General features: G+C 38.7%; 1 protein-coding gene across 3 annotated transcripts; it reads left to right on the forward strand.

The window, feature by feature from the left end:
* Positions 1 to 319: 319 nt before the first annotated feature.
* On the forward strand, positions 320 to 21,695 carry ANAPC4 (anaphase promoting complex subunit 4). Of its 3 annotated transcripts, none has more exons than XM_068680044.1 (28): positions 320 to 550; positions 1,802 to 1,907; positions 2,500 to 2,632; positions 4,242 to 4,316; positions 4,455 to 4,481; positions 4,576 to 4,620; positions 5,276 to 5,360; positions 5,765 to 5,875; positions 6,418 to 6,501; positions 6,761 to 6,847; positions 7,577 to 7,641; positions 7,737 to 7,779; positions 7,891 to 7,967; positions 8,398 to 8,498; positions 8,577 to 8,628; positions 8,839 to 8,894; positions 10,433 to 10,479; positions 11,429 to 11,485; positions 11,651 to 11,707; positions 12,032 to 12,125; positions 13,273 to 13,370; positions 13,837 to 13,898; positions 13,982 to 14,020; positions 14,115 to 14,216; positions 15,325 to 15,402; positions 16,231 to 16,401; positions 17,592 to 17,715; positions 18,104 to 21,695. In XM_068680044.1, the coding sequence occupies exons 1-28, from the start codon at positions 443 to 445 to the stop codon at positions 18,317 to 18,319; spliced, it is 2,400 nt and encodes a 799-aa protein (XP_068536145.1). In that variant the 5' UTR covers positions 320 to 442; the 3' UTR covers positions 18,320 to 21,695. The 3 variants fall into 3 exon arrangements, with proteins under 3 accessions (XP_068536145.1, XP_068536147.1, XP_068536146.1); XM_068680046.1 differs by lacking the exon at positions 320 to 550 and adding an exon at positions 988 to 1,130 and having other exon boundaries at positions 1,802 to 1,912; XM_068680045.1 differs by lacking the exon at positions 320 to 550 and adding an exon at positions 988 to 1,130.
* The last annotated feature ends 677 nt before the right edge of the window (positions 21,696 to 22,372 follow it).

The following is a 22,372-nucleotide window of genomic DNA, read 5'->3' on the forward strand; positions in this document are numbered from 1 at the left end:
TCTGTTGTTGCACATCATTACTGGAGCAGAGGTGCGCAAAATAAACCACACTCTTTACCATGTGTTTGTATAATGTCACAAATTTGTGTGTTTAGGTCTTTTAGTACAGGAGTACTGCTGAGAGGCCAGGTGTCCTGGGGTGGGAGTGGGTACTGCGGCTCGGGGTACACACTGATGAATTTGGGGCGAGGCTGAGCGATGGGAAAGACACAAATCCAGGCTGCGTTAGTTCCATTTTTCTCACAGGAGGATTTTGTGAGAAGAAAACCGGGGACTCGCCTCAGAGCGGGACGCGCTCCCCTCAGGCGGCGGGGCGGGGAGGCGCCGCCTCCGGAAGGCGGCAGCGGCGGCGGGCGGGCGGCCGTGAGGGGCCGTGAGGGGCCGGGGGCTCCCCGCAGCAGGGCCGGAGGGTGCCAGGCGGCCGCCTGGAGGAGCCGCCGCCATGCCCGCCTTCAGGCAGGTGGGCGAGAAGCAGCTGCCCCAGGAGGTCGTCTTCATGGCCTGGTCGCCCAAACGGGACCTCATCGCCCTGGCCAACAGGGCCGGGGAGGTGAGCGCCGCCGGCACTGCGGGCTGGGGGGCTGAGGGAGGCGGGGGAGGGCGGCGGCCGCCATCTCGCGGCCGCCCTGCGCCGTGTGTGAGGGAAGGGAAGGGAAGCCATGCTTTATCAGGCTTCGCAGAGCTCGTTACGCTTTCCGGTCTTAATTTGCAGAAGAAATCATAGGGTTGGGGCGGGAGGGGTGTGAAGGATCGCCCAGTCCCACCCCCTGCCATGGCAGGGACACCTCCCACCAGCCCAGGCTGCCCAAAGCCCCATCCAGCCTGGCCTTGAGCACCCCCAGGGATGGGGCACCCACAGCTGCTCTGCCACATCCGCAGCCTCACCACTGTTATAGCGAATAATTTCTTCCTCATATCTAATCTAAATCTACCCGCTCTCAATTTAAAGCCGTTAACCCTTGTCCTGTCACTACGGTAGCTGATAAAGAGATCACTATAAGGTCTCCCCAGCGCTGCCTTTCCCCAGGCTGAACACCCCCAGCTCCTCACAGCCTTGTGGCCCTCCTCTGGACTCACTCTAAGTCCACATCCTTGTGCTGGGGGCCCCAGAGCTGAACGCAGCGCTCCAGGTGGGGTCTCACAAGCAAAGCAGAGAGGGAGAATCCCCTCCCTTGCCCTGCTGCCAAGCTGCTTTTGATGCTGCCCGGGATGCAGCTGGCTTTCTGGGCTGCAAGTGCACATTGCCAGCTCATGTGGAGCTTTTCATCCACCAGTATCCCAGACCTTTCTCTCCATATGGCTGCTCTCTATCCACTCCTCACCCACCCTATTCATATTTGAGATTGCTCTGATCCAGGTGTGGGACCTTGCGCTTGGTTGTAGAATGTGCTGATGAAACTCTGGGTGCCTATATCTGTGGGATTTTAAAGCATTTCCTAATTAAATTAAATCTGTTTTCACGCTTTTCTTCTTTCTGAAACTGCTGTGTGGTCGTGCATGCAGACTGATTATGTTTTTGGATTGTCGTTGGTGGAGAAGCATGGGTAACCCTGAAGGGTACAGGCTGCTAAATTCTTCAAGGCACCGGCTATTCCTATGTATTGCTGTACAGTAAGCAGTATGCTGGTCTCTAAATCACACAGGAATGAAGCATCTACTCCAGGAAAAGGTGTTATTGAGGATGTGGAAGTTATTCAAGAATAGTAAAAAAAATGGATCTTCAATTGATTTACAAATGATATTAATGGTTTTATTTAAATTAGTGTTTTATTTTTCTGTCTTAAATGTGTTTGCTTTGTAGGTTTTGCTTCATCGGCTCGCAAACTTTCAGCGAGTTTGGAGTTTGCCGCCAAATGAAAATACAGGAAAAGAAGTGACTGCTCTTGCTTGGAGGCCCGATGGCAAAAGTAATGTAACGTATATGAGGTGACATGCTGCAATAAAAATCCCACTGGGAATTGCTGAAGGTTGTGATGTTGATACATTTTATCTGCAAAAGAAACTTTGAAGTAAACTGTATTTGAAGAAAAGGGTAGCTTAATTTTATGTAGGTTTATTGAAAGTGATAGCAAAAGTTGAATTGTTGAAAGCAATCACAAAAAAGATTTCCAAGATGAATTTATGTCCAAAATACTGCTTTTCAAGGTGTAGCAAAGCATCCATTTCCTTACACAGCAGATGTTTTTTATGTGAACTACTAAATTTATTGGGAAAATAGAGAAAAGCTATCTGATCAGGACTGTGTTAGAAGCATGTAAACATGTTCAACATGTAAATAAATAATTGTGGGATCAGGCTTTTGACTTAAATATATAACTTAAAATATGATGGGAGTTCAAACCCTCATTCTAATTAGGTTTCAAGTGAGAATTTGGAAGCACTATAAATGGACAAAGAGAAAATTATGTTCAGAGGTGGACTTTGAAGATGTGTTGTTTCAGTGTAAAGTACAATGTTTTGCATGTTGGTTATTTATACATTTTACTCATCCTTTTCTAGTTTTGGCTTTTGGCCTTACTGATACCAAGCGGATTATTCTGTGCGATGTAGAGAAACCTGAAAGCTTGCACTCCTTCTCAGTGGACTCCTCTATTACCTACATGCACTGGATGGAAGTAACTGAGGAAAGCAGGTGGGTCTGAGAAACTACAAGTAAATCATGGGCTATGTAGCACTACCTTACTAATAATTTATACTTTGTATGTTACAACCAGTCAAATCAGAAAATAGGTCATAGCAAATGTCATCTTCTTACTGCTTTATTCTAACCAAAGGGAAAATTTTAACAGATAGCTTTCATATGCTTATTTTCAGTGCTGAAACCTTAGTCTTGTGATTCTTTAGGTTATACGCAAATATTTCAGCATAAAACTGTTAACTTTTACAGCACGTCTCCTGATCCAGTTTATTTCGATACCAATTAATTTATTAAAATAATTATAATAATGTTATAAAGTTATTTTGTTTTGCTAGAAAAAAAATCTTTCTATTTAAATCTTTCTTCACTTGTGCTTTCAAGACCTTTAGTTTGGTGTTTACATCTTTTAGCAGTGCATCTTTGGTATGACATCCAAACTTGCTGGTGGTTCTGCCATGGGTGTGCTTGCTCAGGAACTCAGAATGTTGCTTGTAGTGACTGTGAACTCTTTACAGAATCACAGAATCACAGAATTTTCTAGGTTGGAAGAGACCGCAAGATCATCGAGTCCAACCTCTGACCTAAAACTAACAGTCCCCACTAAACCATATCCCTAAGCTCTACATCTAAACGTCTTTTGAAGACTTCCAGGGATGGTGACTCCACCACCTCCCTTTAATTAATAATTAAATAATTTTCATTAAATAACTCTCAGTAGCACTTCTGAGCTGGGAGATATCATTGTCCCCATTTCTGTGGTCTTACAAAAACCTCTAACGTGCACTTTATTGTAGTCTAGGATAACAAATAAAACATTTATTTGAAAAAGAGAGGTAGGGTAAGTCTGATTTCCCACCCTGCCTCCTAAGAATGGAAACCTTAAGATAGCAGGAAAACAGCTGTATCATAAGTTGTTCTAGCGTTCTGATCGTAGAATTATAGAATCATGGAATGGGTTGAAAGGGACCTAACGGATCACCCAGTTCCAACCCCACTGTCATGGGCTCGGATGCCACCAGTAGATCAGGTTGTCCAGGGCCCATCCAGCCTGGCCTTGAACACCTCCAGAGATGGGGCATCCACAGCTTCTCTGGGCAGCCTGTGCCTGTGCCTCACCACTGAGTGAAGGATAGATGGGGATAGACTTGTAGGAAACCTAATCATTCAGACACATGTAAGGTGTGGTATAAGGACGGTGTTTTAGTCTTCATACCACAGTACGTGTCTTTAGGGTGAAGCTTTGTTGAGCTGCTAGTAGGTTAGCTGCAGGACTGTACAGGTTTTAAACAGGAAGCCCCACTCAATAACTGCATTACAGATGATGGGGGATTCATTGATAAGGTACAGAGCAAGCAATTACAAACTCTCCAAATATTCCCTGTGAAGGAATTAAAAATAAATAAATCAGGCCTCTTTTATTAATCTGGTTATTAGTATTTTATTAAAGTTACTAAAGGCCCCATATGGGATTACTCTCTGATATTTGTATCTTTTTAATATAAGTGACATGTTGAGTATGTGCGGTAACTTCAACGTTAGAAATTCTCTTTCCCCTTCCATTTTTACAGTTTGGTTAGTAAAGATAATCTTACTTGTTTTTCAGTGTTCTTACTTCCTTTTATAATGCTGAAGATGAGTCAAATCTCCTTTTGCCTAAATTACCAGCACTACCAAAAAAGTAAGTGTTATACTAGCAATCCAGGAACGTGACATTTGTGTTTGTTGTCATTGTTTTGTTTATTAACTATACTGCTCTACAGATGCTTTGGATTAGATGTCAGATGATTGTAATTGAAAATCCTGTTTTCTTTTTCAGTTATAGTACAACGGCAAAAATTTTCAGGTAAACTGTGATATCTTTTTTATTTTTTGTGTTTGTTTGTTTTTCTGCTATTGAGACAGGCTACAAAAAAAGCAATTGTATTTTGTATTTTCAGTGAAGAAAAGTCAGATGAGATTATGAAGCTTCTGGGTGACGTAAGGTAAATTCTGTTTGTGGGTTGTTCTTCCTCTCTCATTTATTTATTCATTTATTTGTTGGCTTTAAAATAACGGAGGGGCTTACTTTTACGGTATTCATAATCTGTCTTTAAGGGTCCTGGAGAAAGGGTATGGAACGTTTACTTTTTTCATGTACAAAGATGAAGTTCAAGGAATATACTTTTTAAAAATCTCCATCAGTTTACATTTTTCCTCCTCAATTTAGAGGGTTTGTCAGACACCTTATGAACAACTGCTGTTGGTGCCACATCTTCTTTTCGTTAGAAGATTTCTTGGGGCACAATTGAAGGCTGTCCTGCAAAGACCCTGTCTTTGCAGCTGGGTCTGTGTTGTACATTTATTGCTGCTGAGGTTTTCCAGAGGAGAACCTGAGCAACTGCAACAAACTTACTATGTGTGTGGTTAGGATAAATGCAGGGGAATGGAAGCAGAGCCTTATCAGAATCCATTGCAGCCTGTATTGGTAGGTGGGCTGTTGTTGTAAGCTGCTGCTTTTTTCTTCTAGAAGGTTCGAATTTAGCAAAGATTATATTTGTATGCATTAGAAGCTGACAGATATGACTTGTGATAGTCTAGGAAAAAAACTGTTAATTTCTTTTGATATGCTCATCAACACATACTCTTCTGTTTTGATAGGCTTAACGCTCTTGTCCTTGGAGGCAGCTCAGGGTTTATTGAAATTTATGCCTATGGAATGTTCAAGATTGCTACAGTAACTGGGGTATGTTTCTTTCCCTTCCATGTATTTTTTTTCAGAACATACCAAACTATAACTGCATTGAATAAAATAATAACATATGTGTGCTTAAACATAAGTGAAACTGGATTGTTGAGATTTCAAAGAAAGGAGTACTTGTTTCTCTGGGTTGGGTTGTGTGGTTATTGCTGGAAAGACATTTCAGCTCTAACTGATTATTTTAATGTATTTTCATTTTTAAATGAAACTAAGATCAACATTAATCCACATTAAAAAGGGTGCTTTTGTTCTTGAACTGTAGCTGAAAATTCCATGTTGTTTTTAGATGTAATTGAGTGCAGTCTTCTTTGTATGTGAATGTGGTAGAGCAGTAAATGTATCATAAGAAATTGCGGTATTTCATTAACATTTAAACTGCAATCCTTCAGGTGGCAGGTTCTTGTCGTGGACTATGTTTGTCTAGTGATTTGAAATCGCTGTCAGTTATTACAGAAATACAAGACTCTTCGGACAATGAAGCAGAGATAACATATTTTCAGGCAAGTAAAGTAATTTTAAACTGTTCTTTAAAGGTAAAACTGCTTGCTTTAATTACTTTCAGGTAACATTATTGCTTTCCCATTATTTGCAGAAAAACACAACTATTATTTTCAGTCTCTTTGAAATTCACCCTGATCTAGCTTTTGGATCTATCACGTTGACATGCAGTTTCACAGACGAGACTGATGGTGATGCTCTGAGGCATTCTTTTAAAATATTACTTTAAATATAACGTGAATTTATTCAGCTAGTTATTCAAAATTTCTTCAGTCTGCACACATAGGCACGGTAGCAATGCTGTTGATTATCCAGTCTACTGTTAGAAGTCCAGAATTAGGACTTTCTTCAAGAATTTTTTGCATGTATTAAAATTCCTTACCTCTATCAATTAACTTCATTTCCCTCTGAAAATCAACTTTAAGGAAATGAGAAATGACAGCTTTTTTTTCTGGGTTCTCCCCGTCTGTCTTTTCATTTTTGTTATCTAATGCTGTGTCAAAGACAAATCATCTGCTAATGTTGCTCGTTTTGTTTGTTATAGCTGGACACCAGTCTGTTATCAAGTTATTTACCTGAGGTAACTCGCATGGCCCGGAAGTTTACTCACATTTCAACTCTGTTACAGGTACAGTTTTGTTACGACATCTTTTTAATATTGCAGTTCTTACAGGCTTCAATATTCTTAAATCAAGTAATTGTTTTTCCTAGTAGGAAACGTAAGTTGGTTTTAAGTAAACCTAAAGCTCTGACTTGAAAAATTGATAATAAATTTCATTTGTTATCTGCAGTATATTTTTCCTTTGCATTGTAACAGCCAGTTCTTTAATGTGTATTGAAGGGAAAAAAAAAAAGGAGTAATGCTAGTGTTTGTTTCTGTCTTGCAGTATATAAAGTTGTCATTGACGTGCATGTGTGAGGCATGGGAAGAAATACTGATGCAGATGGACTCACGGTTAACAAAGTTTGTACAGGTATCATAGTGTTAACTGTTCTTTTGGAAAGAACATTTTTTTGCAGTAGTTCTGCTGTTCGTGCTAACAAACTGTATCTTGATGTTTTTGTAAAATGCTTACAGATAAAAATTTCTAAGTTCAGAGACAACCTCATTGCTATTCTGTGTCAGTCGCTGTAGCACTGAATATACCTGAGTACAGTCAAGTGCCATTGTATTGTGATACTCCTTTACTTCATTTATTCTTTTTTTTTTTTTAAGTTACAGTTTTCAGCTTGCACAGCTATTGAACAGTTGGTTTTTATTTAAGGTTGTGTTCTTTGTACTTCAGTCACTAATGAACTGACTGCTGTAACTGCTGAGTGGCAGCCCACCAGCATTTGCAGCCTGGTTCAACAGAGCGGACGTAACAGCTAGGATTGGGATGCTCATGAATTTGCTCGTATTTTGTGTGCATGGCTGGAAGTTAATTGAATGAAGTAATTCATTTATTTATTTTTAACGTAGATTCTTGATGATGGGAAACTGAAATTTTTAGAATTTTTACTGAGTAATACAACTGAAAATAACTTAAAATACTGGACTTGAATCATTGAATTGAAATGAATTTCCAGTGATCAGTAGTCTGATTTCAGCATTCAAGGGTATGGATGGGTTTTATGATGTACTTTAACTGAGGCATTTGTGAGATTATTTGGGGCTGGATTTAAACTCTTGACCAATCTATTTCAATCATTTTGACTGACAGGAAAAGAATACAACCACTTCTGTTCAGGATGAGTTTATGCAGCTGTTGTTATGGGGCAAAGCAAGGTAGTTACTGTTGTTTTATCTGAGTATGTGTTTGCATTTGATATTGAAATACAAAATGAAAGCATATTTGGTTTTCTCTCCCTCACCCCCTTTAGTCTGGAACTTCAGGCATTGTTAATGAACCAACTCACAGTAAAGGTACATTAATATTATTTAATATTTTAAAGTGATCTATTTCGGGATCTTTCAATCACTACTCTGTTACATTAATAGAACATTGTTGTATGTTTGTATTTCTTTTTTTTACAGGGTTTAAAAAAACTCGGTCAGTCCATAGAGTCCTCCTATTCCAGTATACAAAAGTTGATCATCAGTCATTTGCAGAGGTAAGTCAAGAAACTTCCAGTGCATTTTAGATTAAATGGCATATTATATAGTTTGGTAAAATCAGTCATTCTTTGTATATAGGTGTGCTGGTGTGGAGACCATGGTAATGAAAGTTGTACTCTTTTCTTCTTGGGTGATGGAGAGCTATTGAAATATTTCAAGCAGTCTCCATGGTCTATCAGCTGTGTATCACTGCTTGGTGTTTTTATAGGTTATATGCAAAATATTCACATCAACTTTGTGTGATAGTTAAAATCATTAGGACAATATTTGCTTTTCTTTGAAGTGATAGTTTGTTAACTGTTATATGCCAGATGACCTTATAAAGCTCTCTGCTTTGCCCATTAAAAGATAAAAATGTGGTGTGTAATGAAACCAAGAGTGAAAAAGAAGTATAAAAGATTATACTTCTTTGCTCTGCTTTCCTAGTGGCTCAGAGGCACTGTTATACCACTTGAGTGAATTGAAGGGGATGGCTTTGTGGAAACAAAAATACGAGTCTCTGGGATTAGATGCATCTGGAATTGAAGGTACAGTAGTCTGTATGGTACTTACCCACTCTCATTTACTTTTGAAAGCTTAATAACAATGGCTTTCTCTCTTTGCAGAGGCTATTACTGCTGTTGGTTCTTTCATCCTGAAAGCAAATGAGCTGCTTCAGTAAGTATAAAGTCTGGAGAATTTTTAAATCTTGTCTCACTGCATCTCATAGATTTGTATGCCAAGAAGAAACTTACTGGGAGGGATGCTGTCAGCATTTTTTAATAAATCGATACATTTACAGACCTTTCTGTAGTAAAGATGGAAACTTAAACCCAGAACAGCTTATGACATTTAGGTATGGTAATTTTTTGTTTGTTTCTTGTGCAGGGTTATTGACAGTAGTATGAAAAACTTCAAAGCTTTTTTCCGATGGCTGTATGTTGGTAAGCTTGATGACTTAGTAAACATTCAGTATCTGTTTTGTATGGTAAGCGCTGAAATGTTAATAAGTAATTAAAACAATTTTAGAATCATAGAATCACAGAATCATAGAATATCCTGAGTTGGAAGGGACCCTTAAGGATCATCAAGTCCAACTCTTGACACCGCACAGGTCTACCCAAAAGTTCAGACCATGTGACTAAGTGCACAGTCCAATCTCTTCTTAAATTCAGACAGGCTCGGTGCAGTGACCACTTCCCTGGGGAGCCTGTTCCAGTGTGCAACCACCCTCTCTGTGAAGAACCCCCTCCTGATGTCAAGCCTAAATTTCCCCTGCCTCAGCTTAACCCCGTTCCCGCAGGTCCTGTCACTGGTGTTAATGAAGAAAAGGTCTAGTTATAACTATAACTAGGTTTAGTTATAACTATCCATTTATTATTATCATAGAAATTTTCTGGACATCTGTAAGTTTACGGTTGATGAGGCAAGAATAATTATAAATTTATTATCTGTTTTATATTGATAGATCTCAATTCAATTTGTGTGTGTTAAGAGTGGGTATTCTATATTTGTAACCTGTAGTATTACCCCAGACTGTTGTGTGCTTCATTGAGCAGTTTGCTGGTCTTGACTTGGAGAAATGAAAGGATTGTTCTTAGTTTACACCAAATTTGAAGTACAGTGTAACTGTTTTTAACTCTTGTCACTCACTGTTTTCTCCTATGGAGACCTAGCTTACATTGGTGTGTAACTTTCCTGTTAGCAGTCTCTGCATGTTCTGATGCAGAGAACAGAACATAGGGTAGCTGCAGGTGAAACACTAGAAGAAAGAGCAGAACTCTGTTTTAGACAGCTTGTTTTTATAAAGTGGTTATGAGTAGGTTTATATTTTCTATTGTTTCAGAACTTTTTTTTTTTATAAAAAACTAAACAGTCTAACTTGGTACTGTAAAAGCACCAGAAATGCAGTGTTTGTGAACTTACAAACAGGAATATAATTACTTGAATTTTAAAAATTGCAGAAAGTAGAACTATTAGAGTTCTGTCATAACATTATTAGCACTTTAAATAATTAAATATTCACTGTGGGTTTTGTTTGTTTGTTTTTTTGGAACTAAACAGAGAACTTCTTATAATGCTTTCTGATTTGAAATCAATTCTTTGCAATTCTCTTAACACATGAGTACTGTCATGGCCCAAATAAGTGTATTATATATACACACACTTATATGCACATTTTACTACTCTTATTATGGACATGAATAAATTTGTATGAACTGTTTATAAAAATTTTATCTCAGTCTTTTGGAGGATATAATGCAGTTGGAAAGGATAAAAGATAAAAATTATCCAAGATTTCTGTTGCAAGTTAGTGGGACAAGTGAAGTTTAATTTCAGACCCAATTCATAATTGTTCACTTTTAAAAATTAATCTTATATTATCAGCCTTGTCTTATTATATAGCAATGGAAAATTAAGAATATTAGGAAAAATATTAATATTAATGCATTAAGAATAGCTTTTTTTTTTTCCCCCTTAGCCATGTTGAGAATGTCAGAAGATCATGTGCTTCCAGAGTTGAATAAGGTAGTAATAACATTTTCTAATAAATGGAGGTGTATTTTGCATTCTGCTTGACTTAGAGGGCAGAATTAAAGGTTTATTTTTTGTTCTAAAACCAAAATGGTGTCTGTACAATTTCTTTGAGAAAGCTGATGTCTGCACATCCACACTAATACACTAAGGTGCTGTCTTGCATATACTAATTTTCCTATTTTATTTAATACTATTCTTTTTAGTACACTGTATATGACACAAGACCTCTGTGAAATACGTATATAGCAGCTCTTTAGATATCCTAAAAGACAAAGCTAGCAGGAGTGGGATTTTAACATCTTTATCAATGCCCTGAAAGAGGAAATAGACTAGACTACACCTGCATCAGATTTGCAGACACTGCCACACTGCGTGAACTAATTGGTACACTTGAGGGCAGAGGGAAACATCCAGGAGGAAATATGCTGCAGGAATGGACCGGTAGGGACCTCCTGAGGTTCAGTGAGAGTGGATGCAAAATTCTTCCTGGGGAAAAATTTGGAATGGCACAGCCTTAGCTAGCTGGGGAGTAGCTCTGCTGAGATGGACCTGGAGATGTTGGTGGGTGCAAGCTGGTCATGAGCCAGCAGTGGGCCCTCGCAGCAAAGACAGTGTAGAGTAACAACGGCTATACTAACAGGAGCATGGCCAGGAGCTGAAGGGAGGTGATTATGCTCGCTATTTAGGACTAGTTGGATCACATTTAGAATGCTTTCTCCAGTTTGGGGCCCTCCTGTACATGACAGGCATGAATAAACTGGAGTGAGTTCAGCAGAAGGCCCACAGGCTGGTGAGAGACTGGAGTACTTACCCTGTCCTCACAGCTGAGGGAGCTGGTCTTATTCAGCCTACAGAACAGGTATTCTGTGTTCACTGAGTTGTATTTCTCAACCTTTGCTCCCGTCTTGACCCCCCCGCCCTTTTTTTGGTTTTGTTTTAGATGACTCAGAAAGATATCACGTTTGTTGCTGATTTTCTTACTGAACACTTCAATGAGGTAAATTATATTGGTGTGCTGAGTACAGCAGTTGTAGTTAACAACTGTATTTTTGCTGCTGGTAATTGAATCTGAAAAATTTTAAATACTTCAGTCAACTTTTTGTACCCTACTTATTACCTTTGTATTTAAATTTTTGTTTTCTTTGCATTATTTCTTTTTCAGGCACCAGAACTTTACAATCGTAAAGGAAAATACTTTAATGTGGAGAGAGTTGGCCAGGTAAAGAACAAGGGAATAAATGGAAAAAGAGAATAAAATAGATAATCCTTAGATGGAGAAAATTCTAAAAGTTATGCCCACTCTTCTTCTCTGTCCCTAAACATCATTTAAAAATCAGTTCCATATGGAAGTGGCAGCATATGATCTTAGATGATAGTTCATTTTCTTATTCATTCCTCGAAGTGGTAGAATATTTAATTTTAAAAGCAGAGGTGTTGTATTTAGAAGGGATGTTTCATGGATTCATGAGAGGCTGTGTTAAAGTGAATTCTAATGACACTTATTCTTAATGTGCAGTCTTACAAATGTCTCTTTATTTTCTAGTACTTGAAAGATGAAGATGATGACCTTGTATCACCACCTAATACAGAGGGAAATCAGTGGTTTAATTTTCTTAAAAACAGCACTCATCTTAAAGGTAATATATGGTTCACAACACGTTGAATGAAAAGTATACGGAGAACTTAACAAATGCAGAAGAATAATCAGTTTTTTCATGCCTATGAGTTATTTCTGTAGTGTTAGTTATGACATCTGAGCAGAATAAAATAAATGGGCCTTGCTATTTCACAGAGTTTTATGCAGTTGCTTACTTAGTTGTCTACAATTTTCTGGTTATTTGGAGTTTTCTACATTTTATGTATCAGTCTCCAAAGTGTTGGTTTGGAAGGAATTGCAGGAAAGTGTCTGTTTTAAGAGATGTTAATTCCAGTGCAAAGAAGTAATAAGTACCATTTGTTCATATCCTGGGAAAGTGTTCTTGCTTATTCTCTTTTACTGAATTTTATAAACCTCTGCAATGTTCCTAGAGTAGTTTGTTAATTAGTAGTGAAAAGGAAGTAAGAGACTATAGTAAACTGAGGCTGAGAATGATTCTTGTTTAACCACAACTTGTAAACTGTAAAAACTTTTACAGCATAAACTGTCTTGTAACATAATTTGCTACAGCTGCCTTTCCCTGTCATTACCAACTAATTCGATAAAAAGAAGGGACATGATAGCATTTTTTGTTTGGCAAAGCAGAATCTAGAAAATGCTATCTAAGCTATCTAAAAAGCTATCTAACTGGAGTTAGAATTTATAATGAGGGAATAATTTAGGAGATCACTTAATCCTGCCTTCTGTTCAGAGGAGAACTGACTTCAGAGTTGGACAGCTCAAGACTTTGTACGAGTTACGAATATCTGCAGGGATAGAGACCACATAGCCTCTCTAGGTGCCCAGCTCCAGTTCTTGTGAAAACTTCTCTGTATCTGACTAGAATTTCCCTTGCTAGAGCTTGACTGCTCTGTCTCTTCTCGCTGTGTGCAACTTTGTGAATGATGATGCTCTGCCTTCTGTAACTGCTCCTTTAGGTAGCTGAAGCGAGCAATAGGTTCCTTCTCACTTGCCCTCTTGTTTCTAGGCTGAACAAACCCAGCCCCTTCAATTTGTGCTGTAGCTCTGGGAATATCTCATTCGCCCACCACTGGACTCACTCCAATTTCTCACTTTAGTAGCAATGTAATATATTTTAATAGAAAGAGAAGCATTTTTTTAAATGAACCTTGATTCTCTGTTTGCAGAAAGTCCGCTTTTGTTTCCCTACTATCCTGAGAAATCACTGCATTTTGTCAAAAAGCAAATGGAAGGAGTCATTGATCAGTGTTTACAAAAGCCAGCTGTAAGTTCGATTTACATAAATGGTAACTTTCTCTTAGGGGTAGCAGCCAACTGAAGATAGTAGCCAGACTTAGCAAGGCCTGAAGTTTTAATCTTTGCCGTTAAGTGGCTATAACCTAGGTAGCAGCATGCATTCCAGCTTCACTGCTGGGTGTCTTAAACCTTTGGCTGGGAAGAGCATAATGGGGGATTTCTTGTTTTGTGTTTTCTGTGCATTCTGTTTGCCATGTGCATTAATGAGAGCTGTTTTAATATTAATTAACTCAATGTATGCACTGTAGATTAGAAAGCTGATTAATTGGCAATACATTAATCTGTATTCCAATATAAATATTGGTGGATTTTTCTTTCAAATATACTAGGGTTTTATTATTGTTTATATATTTATTTATTTAATGGTCTTAAGAAGGAAAATGATTGTGAATAATTGTCTGTATTTTTTGGTCTGTTTTCATTATATTTGTTAGGATGTGATTGGAAAGTCAGTGCGTCAGGCATTCTGCATGTCTCTTTACAAAACTTCTCAAAGGTATTTTTCTACATTTTTTGTAAAGTTCAGTTGCACAAAATTCTAATAGTATTTTACATGCTGGTTTTGTTTTTCCTTTTCAGTGAAGATTCTGCACCTCAATTATTTAAACTACCATTTTTGTAAGTATGCTGCTATTTCTTGTTATATGTCATTTAACAGTTATTAAAATGTGATCTGACTTTTCATTTCCCATTTTCTCCCCCACTGTTATAGGTGGAATGACAAAGCATCCAATATACATTATGTGCTCTTCACTATATTAGAAAGTTCTATTTCAAAGATATACATTTTGAGGAGACATACAGATACTTCCAGGTAAGAAAAAAAGAGGAAAAATGGTTTGTGAGATTTAGCATCTGTATAGAGACAATTACAACTTGCCCTAACACTGGAAGTTGCCCCATTATTGGAAGTGCTCAGGAACAGGCTGGATGGGGCTTGGAGCAACCTGGAGTAGTGGGAGGTGTCCCTGCCCATGGCAGGGGGGTTGGAACTGGGCGATCTTTAAGGTCTCTTCCAACCCAAACCATTCTGTGATTGTATGAACTATGACTCCCATTTGTTTTGCTTCTCACAGAATTACTTGCTGTTAACTAAGAAAGCTTACAGGGAATGATGAGGCTTTCAGTGTTGTTCTGTCTTACCATAAATATTCTTTAGTTAACTCTTTATAGCATGTGATTAAATATAGTAGGGAAAAATAGGGGTGTTGGACTCATAGCTTCAACTAATAGAATACATCTCCTTGGGATGTGGTGTTGGGCACCTTCAGGAGTTTCTGTACCCAAGATACAGTTTGTCACTGCCTAGTGGTGCTGGTGTAGTTGTTTAAGGTACATTCTGTCAGTGGAACCACTGAAATGCCCAGGGTTTAGAAAACAACAAAAACTTTCTCTCCATAAAATACTGACTTTTATAATCTGTGTCATTTAATTTGAGGAGATGACAGGGTGAGAATTTTTAAAAACATTTCTACAGCTGAAGAAAACACATGATGAAGCTATCCTCAGTGTTTCCAGCTGAGAGCTTCTGATGACAAAATTATAGCCTTGTGGTGTAGTTTCCATCCTATTTCCTCCCTCATTGGTATCTTGGACAGCCTGAACTCATTTTCTATAGATTTGAGAAACAAGTAACTTAATGGACCTGGGACTGAAACAGTTGAGCCAAGACTTCAGACACAAACTGTATCCCACAGGCCAAGTGCAGTTTCTCATTTGACTCCATTAGTCACGTTTTGCTGAGGGGCAGAAGAAATCAAAAGGTTCGCGTCCACCAGTTATATCATTTTGGGATTTAGCCATGTGTTGTGCTAAGCTTAGACAGGCTTACACCCTCTCTTACTACAGCTGCTATTAGAGATTTTGTATTTTCTACAAGTGGAAAAGGAGTGTCACCAAGATAATGATCTCTGTCCTTTTAGGTCTGTCAGTAATGGAATTCTTGCAGTAGAGTTTGGAAACTTCCTGAACAACAGTATAAATGAGAGCTCAGACTCCAGGTCAGTATATTTAGTTGATTTTTCTTCCAGAGTTGCACACTGCTGAATTAAAGATCATGTGTTCCAGTGTTTATTTTACATGAGGTTACCTTACAAGTTATAATTTGGCTTTTATCCTGCAGATTAGTATTTGGGATGCCAGACTAGCTTGTAGTTCCTGAGTGAGTCAGGCCATAAGACAGGTGCCATGTCCGCATGTCTCTTAATACCTCCAGAGATGGGGTCTCCACCACTTCCCTCGGCAGCCTGTCCCAATGCTTAACCACCTTCTCTGTGAAGAAATTCTTCCTAATATTCAATTTAACCTCCCCTGGTGCATCTTGAGACCATTGAGTTATTTTGTTCTTAAGCTCAATAAATTCTTTAGTTTTCTGGTTGAAAACTAGAGCTTTAGCACATGTGCTGGAAACAAAGCTAATTGGAAACAGCTCTTGCTTATATCTGCAGTCTTCTTAAAGTAAGATAGAGTGGGAGGTATCTCAGAAGATGTGGCAGGCTAAGTTAATGCTTTTAATGTAGAAAGGCCAAATGTGGTGGCTCTCAGTACCTTCAGCTGTGTTTTGAAGTTATCCTTGGTGTTTGTGTTAACTGTTTCTTACATTTCAACTGAAATGGGAAGAAATAAGATTGCTAGTAATGTCCTTCAGTGGCATTTGTCCTGTATCTTACAGGAGTTTTTAGCAGTCTTTCAGTGTCTTAGCTGTAAGTCTGACTTTTTTATTTGCAGTAAAGCTCCCTGTTAACTACTGAATAGTTGATGTGAGTGCTTTGCACTCACTTTTATTCCTTGATGCTTTCTAAAATATAAGTGCTGTTTTATTTCTATAGATGCTACAGTTGTTTAGATGCACATTTCTATGATGATGAAACTGTAACTGTAGTTCTGAAGGAGAGTGTGGAACAAGAGGGGAAGGAGAGAATCTTGGCTCAGCTGCCTTTATCTTCAGTATACACAGATGAGGACCAAGAAGGGGAATTCATCTGGGATTCTACTAAAAGGTAATGAAAAACTTTGAAGCCTAAAAATGCAGAACTGAAAAGTAGATAAAGCAAATATTCTAATTGTGTACTCCATGTATGTAAATATTTTAAAGGGAAAAACTCTTTATGTGCTAGAGAAGGTGTGGTGAAGGACTGAAGTTTCATAAACAGTTTGTTTCATGGGCTTTGTTTTGTTTTAGTTTTGTTTGTTTTTTTGGACAGAATACTACCTGTGCACTTGGTTCTACTTTGACAAAATCAGAGGAACGATTCAAGGCATCTTGTAGAAGCAGAAATCTTAATTGTTTTCTGAAGTGGATGCTAATTTTGCTGGTCAGAATACTGAGTTTAGGATGTTTTCAGTGTATTTGCTTATCTGCCTCTGCCTTGTAACAGACACATTTTATTTTTTTTTCGTCTTTCCCCTGGTAGTCACACTTAGAGCTGTTGTCAGCTTATCATTGAAACATGAGTTGATGGTTCTTCTCCCTGTGTTGGTACAGGAGGGAGAGAAGAGCATCTGGGGAAAGTGCACACAGAAAAAAAGCCATCATAGTTTGAGTGGTGAATCCAAGCTTTTAATTGTTGTGCCTCATTTGCTTTTTCTTGTTGTTCCATGTGCCTTTCTGGTGGATGGATTAAGATATATTAATGGCTCAAAACAAAGAGCTCCACTGCTCTGTAGATTCTTTTTTTATGCCACAAAGAAATTTATATTAAAGAACAAACAGACAGTATGAACTAATCGTGGCCACTGCAATAGGGAGTTCCTTCATACGGTCCCTATGAGTGGGAGTGAACAGATAGTTTGGCTAAGGTCATGGAGGCCAAACTTCTGTGTAAGTGGAATATTGCCTTCAGGACTTCGTTTGGAAACACTTCTTGCAGAGGAGGGGTTTGAAGGAAGCCCAAGCTCAGTTTCTTGCTATAGCTGTTATCTGTGGCGAGATGGGACTCTACAACTCCCTCTTGTTCTGTTGTAATCTTTTGCCTCAGTTGAAACATGCAGTGTCTCCTCTGTTGGATCCTCTCCTGCAGAGTATCTGGAGTATCTAGAGTCGTGGGTTTATCTGTTTGCTGCATATGGTATAATACAAAATAGACCAAAGCCAAAAAAAATGGGATTCACTGAGAAATTTTTTATTATTATTATTATTTTTTTTTACTGGAATTTCCTTTGTACTAGTTCTGTGCTTCTCTTCTTGCAGACTGGAGGAGCAGAGTGGTGAGATACCCACACGCACCGTCTTCTTGGAGAACCAGTGGAGAGTGCTGGAGAATATGAAAGCTCAGTATGTTGCTGTAAATGGCATTCGAAAAGTTTCCTGTGTGGTAAGTACAGTATCTGTGAACAAGCCTGTAAAAAATTAAAGGAAATATACTGTGACTAGAGAGGGTGATAACCTGTTTCTGGTAGTTTATTGAGGTTTATCAAGATTCTGATTTTTATCACTATTTACATATTGATTATTCTGTTAGTCTGTTATGAATGTGTCAGGATACAATCGTACCTGTCTCATAACACAACCAGGAAAAACCTTTAACGGAAGTTAATAGATGAACTAGTTTTACTTTTCAGCCTGCAGAGCAATAAAACAGTTGCCAATTTCCTTGATACCTCCATTTCAAAGATAAAGGCTATTTTCAGGCCTGTTGGGCAACACTTAAATTGGTATTGGTGCTTTCATTTATTAATTGAAACTCCTTCATGTTCCCATAGCTAAGTTCAAATCTCCGTCACGTGAGGGTGTTTGAGATGGATGTAGAGGATGATGGGGAAGTTGAGGAAGAGGAGGAAGAAGAAATAACTCAGACTGCAGCTGGGGAACCTGAAGAGCTGAATCAGTCTGCAGATAACCAAGAAAGTGTCTGTGGTGCATCTGCTGAAGAACTACCTGATGAAACAGAAGAACATGAAACAAACCTGGAGCCTTGATAGAGACTCTGATACTGATAAAGGGACAAGACTGAAATCTGCCTTTAGGCTGCTGAGATGATGTCTCCTACACGCTCTGCAGCATTAACATGTTGCTGGGTGTCAATTCTGTATCACTTCTCTCACTTCTCAGCTAAGACCATTCAAGTTCAAGAGTATACTTACTTTGTTGTTGTTGTTTTTTGTTGTTTTTTTTTTTACCTGACACATTGACTTGGTAGGAACTACATTTCTTTGAGAGTTTTCCGTGCGAAGCTTTTTATAGGTGGGGAGAAAAAGAAATGCCAACTAAAGTTTTTATATTTAATCTGATCAGTCCTGAATAAATGAAGATAAAATGAACATGTGTGTGAAAACAACAAAACCCCAAGTTTTAAGGACCAAAATCTTTCCCTGTCAGACTTCATGTTCTACTAATGGGTACAGAGGCTTCTTGTAAAGATAAAATTTAAGTGTGTGTATGGCCAGCAACAGGCTTCCAGATCAGTATAAAAATAGTGGGCTACCAAAAGTTAGCAACTCTTACTTAAATACATACTTTTAAAATTATTCTGATAAAAATCTGTCCTCGGTAACACAGTATTTGTTCAGTTTGCAGTTCTTTGGTTTTCAGTACAACGTTTTCTGTGTACGTGTGTGTGTTTATGTTTTGTCAGATGTCTCAGCCCCCTGGTTTGTATGAGATTGCTCCAGTCTTTCTCCTCCACCTGGTATTTTCGTAATGAAAAGTTGCAACAGAGGTTATTTTTGTTTGTTTTTATTATTCTGATGTGGTGCTGTGGGTCACTGTTGTTTTTTTTTTAAGTGAACTTTCTGATGTTTTGGACTGATTGTTTGGGGACGCCTTTCTAAATAAGCTGTTTAACTTAGAAAGTGACTTCTTATTTTTAATTTTCCTTAGCAGCCTCCTTGAAAGCTGCTGGTTGTTCAGTGTTCTCATCTAACAATGGTAGAAGGCACAAGGAAGCCGTAGGCCAGCAGGAGCAGGAATGTCCATTCAGGTGTTCTGTGAGAAATGCAACTACAGAACCAACCCAGCTCAAGTTTGCCCTTTTGTTCTTCCAGGAAACTTTTGCCTCTGTTCTTTCTTTAAGAGTTGGCACGCTGGAGTGCTTGGAAACAATTATTTTGCTATATTTTCTGCTGAGTATCTTTAGTCTGCCCACATATGAAAATGTGATCTGCCCTGCCTGTAATTGTTTCTAAATTTGTGTTAATAATAGCTGTGTCCCGTTTCACAGGGGCATGCTCTTTAGCAATCTCCCTGGGGTTATTTTGTGCACCTTTCTAGTCCGGTCTTGGATGTACTTGAGTCAATGGGAGTTTTGTTTCTGGCTTGAATAAGTACATATGTACTTGCTGCATTTCCCAGTGACACAGTACAAAAGCAGCAGTTTAGGTCAGTGCTACTGAATATATTGCCAGTTCCTTCTGTCAAACTTTGTCTTAATTTTGCTACCTGATTTTTGTGACAGTAAGTATTAGTAATGTGCGTTGGTAATGTGCTTATGCATCTTTTTTTCAAAGGGAAGCAATTGATCTTGAAGTTTTTGAGGATTTTGGTGGTGTCTGAACGTGGTGAATTTACTTTCCACATAGATCTCTTCTTCATCCTCCTTTTTTAATGCTAACTGAAGGCTCATTCAGCCCTTTTCTGCTGTTAATGATTTCTCATTCTTGGTAGTATAGCAAAAAAAAAAATGTATATTTTTCAGCAAATATGCCCCCAGTTTGCTCTTTATAATACTAATCTTTAGGTTTCTAACAGTCAACTACTGCCTTTTTTCTAAAGTCTGCCTGGTTTGTATGGTTTTTGTTTGTTTGTTTGTTTAATTTTTGTCAGCTTTTATTTTTCAGCCGCTCATCTCGTGTAGTCCCTTTTTCAGACTTTTTGTCCATGGCTTTTCTGCCTGGTCTCTGTGACACGCAAATTTAGCACATTGCCAAGTTTTTGCTTCAGTCTTTCCCCAGTTAGTGCTACTTTGCTTCACGGTCTGGGCGTGCCGTGATCTGTCTGTGGTACCGCTGCCTCCCACTTCTGAGGATTTGATTGCCCACTCACATCTGTCTTTATAAATAGGCACCTGAGCCGCTCTCAAAGACAGGAAGTAAATGGCGAGAAATAGTGAATGTAGGCTTGCTCTAGTTAACTGTTCCTTTTTGCAGAGTGGAAAAGAGATGTGTATTTCTCTAACAATACCTGCAGTTGGTCCTGAGGCTTCTTGCTTTGAAAAACTCACTGCAGGCTGTTTTGCATTTGTTTAAGCCCCTATGTAAGCCTCAACAAAAAGGGAAAGCCATCTAGGTGAGTACTTAAGTTCTTTAGGAAGTTTCTGTGGCCTGAGTTAATATCAGTAGTCAGAGTTGGCCCGTGTGTCATCAGATACTGCAGTGATATCGGAGATCTCTTGCTTTTGCAGTTTAATCCAATTTTTTGCATCACAAACTGCTTTAGCAGAAGTGCCAGCTTAGCTCACGCCATGGAGCAATGGTAGCAGCCTAAGAAGGACATTCTGGAGAGGGAAATGAAGACTTCAGCATGAATTCCTTCATAAGGAGGTGCATAGGAATGAGGAGAGAGGATGAAAGGGGTGGTCATAGGGCGAGTTTCATGAGAAGAGATGCAAAATGGCATAAGGATCTCTGTGGAGAATACCACTGTGGAAGAATTCTAAGAAAAAAAGAAAACAAAACTCTGGAAGTAGAAGAGAAGAAATGCCACTTGTAGGTGAATAAAATGCATTTAGCTGTACCTTTTGGTTGAGTAATAGAGCTGCTAGCAAATCAGGAGGCGACTGGTGCCAGCAAAGCCCAGCGCTGAAGTAGGTTATAATGGGATATAAATGTTGTGTCGGTGTTCTGGCATTCTTCCCCCAGGGGGTATTATACGCTGCTGCTCCTGTCTGGCTGTTTTACAGCTCGGTGCAAATGATGTAATCATGCCTACTACTGTGAATCAGAAGACCTTGGGTGGTGTTTTTTTTTCCCCCTCCAATTCCCACACCTTAACCTCGTAGATAAAGTAAAGAATCCTATCAGGTTTTGTTCTTACAGATCTCCCCAGGAGCCCTACCTCCTAGAGTGAGTCTAACATTGAAAAAAAAAAAAAAAAAAAAAAGAAATGAAAAAATTACTTAGGACCTAGTATAGGAAGTAAAAGACTGTTTTTAAATCCATATGGGATTTATATGGATTACTGTCATGTAAAGGGAATTCAGTCCCACCCCAGCAGAGCTCGTGCATGTTGGATCTGCTGTTGGAGTTCCCTCGGTGATTTGCTTGGCTGAGAAATCTTTGATTTTCTGCAACCTGGACATTGAGGCACTTGCTAGCCACCTGAGAAAGTGAGGTTGGTTTGGAAGACCTTCCAAACTGGCCAGTACATAGGAACTGGGAAAAGAAAAAAAAAAAAAGCAAACATCCCCACAACATCTTTCTCACTCGAGTGATTCTTATTCATGTTAGAGGCATATCCATTTTCTCTGTGCCCTTCTTTATTAAATAAGTTACTCAAATAGAGACTGATTTTGCTCCTTATCATTCTCAAGAAAATTCATATATAAATTCTGTAATGAAGATGAAGACTTACCCTAAAGTGCACTGAAAATCATTCTCTTAAACAACCACTACAGATAAGAATTGCAGGGCAAAGGTAAGGAATTTGTTCATCTGGTCACATATTTATTTTAGACTGTTGAAGTAACCTACGGTTTCCTGAGGATAGCAAAAGGCAGGTGCTTTCAAATGGGATCATCTGAAGAAAATAAAATTTGTCTTTCTGTTTGTTGAATTAACAATATTCCCTTTATGGTAGAATCCTAGTAGGCTAGAAGCAAACGGACAATGCTCTGTGCTTTGTCTTTTAGAAATGAGTTGTATTTGTTACTGTCCCCTCTCCCACAGCTGGTCTGTATTGTGCTCGGTGCTCCAACTACTTAGCTTGTCTTCAGGATATTGAAATGCAGGAGGAAGATGGAAGGTATCAGCAGGCACTGTGATTTCCTGACAATGTAGATTAATTTTGAGATTATGGTATTTTGGTCAGTAGCATGA

The sequence above is a fragment of the Anas acuta genome, chromosome 4 (assembly GCF_963932015.1).
Source record: "Anas acuta chromosome 4, bAnaAcu1.1, whole genome shotgun sequence".
Lineage (NCBI taxonomy): Eukaryota > Metazoa > Chordata > Aves > Anseriformes > Anatidae > Anas > Anas acuta.

Bases quoted from the DNA above. Each gene is read 5' to 3' on its own strand.
- ANAPC4 (XM_068680044.1), top strand. From the start codon at position 443: ATGCCCGCCTTCAGGCAGGTGGGCGAGAAGCAGCTGCCCCAGGAGGTC. The intron at 6,848-7,576 runs GTATCATAGTGT...TTTGACTGACAG, and splicing joins GGTTAACAAAGTTTGTACAG to GAAAAGAATACAACCACTTC. The intron at 12,126-13,272 runs GTAATATATGGT...CTCTGTTTGCAG, and splicing joins AAACAGCACTCATCTTAAAG to AAAGTCCGCTTTTGTTTCCC.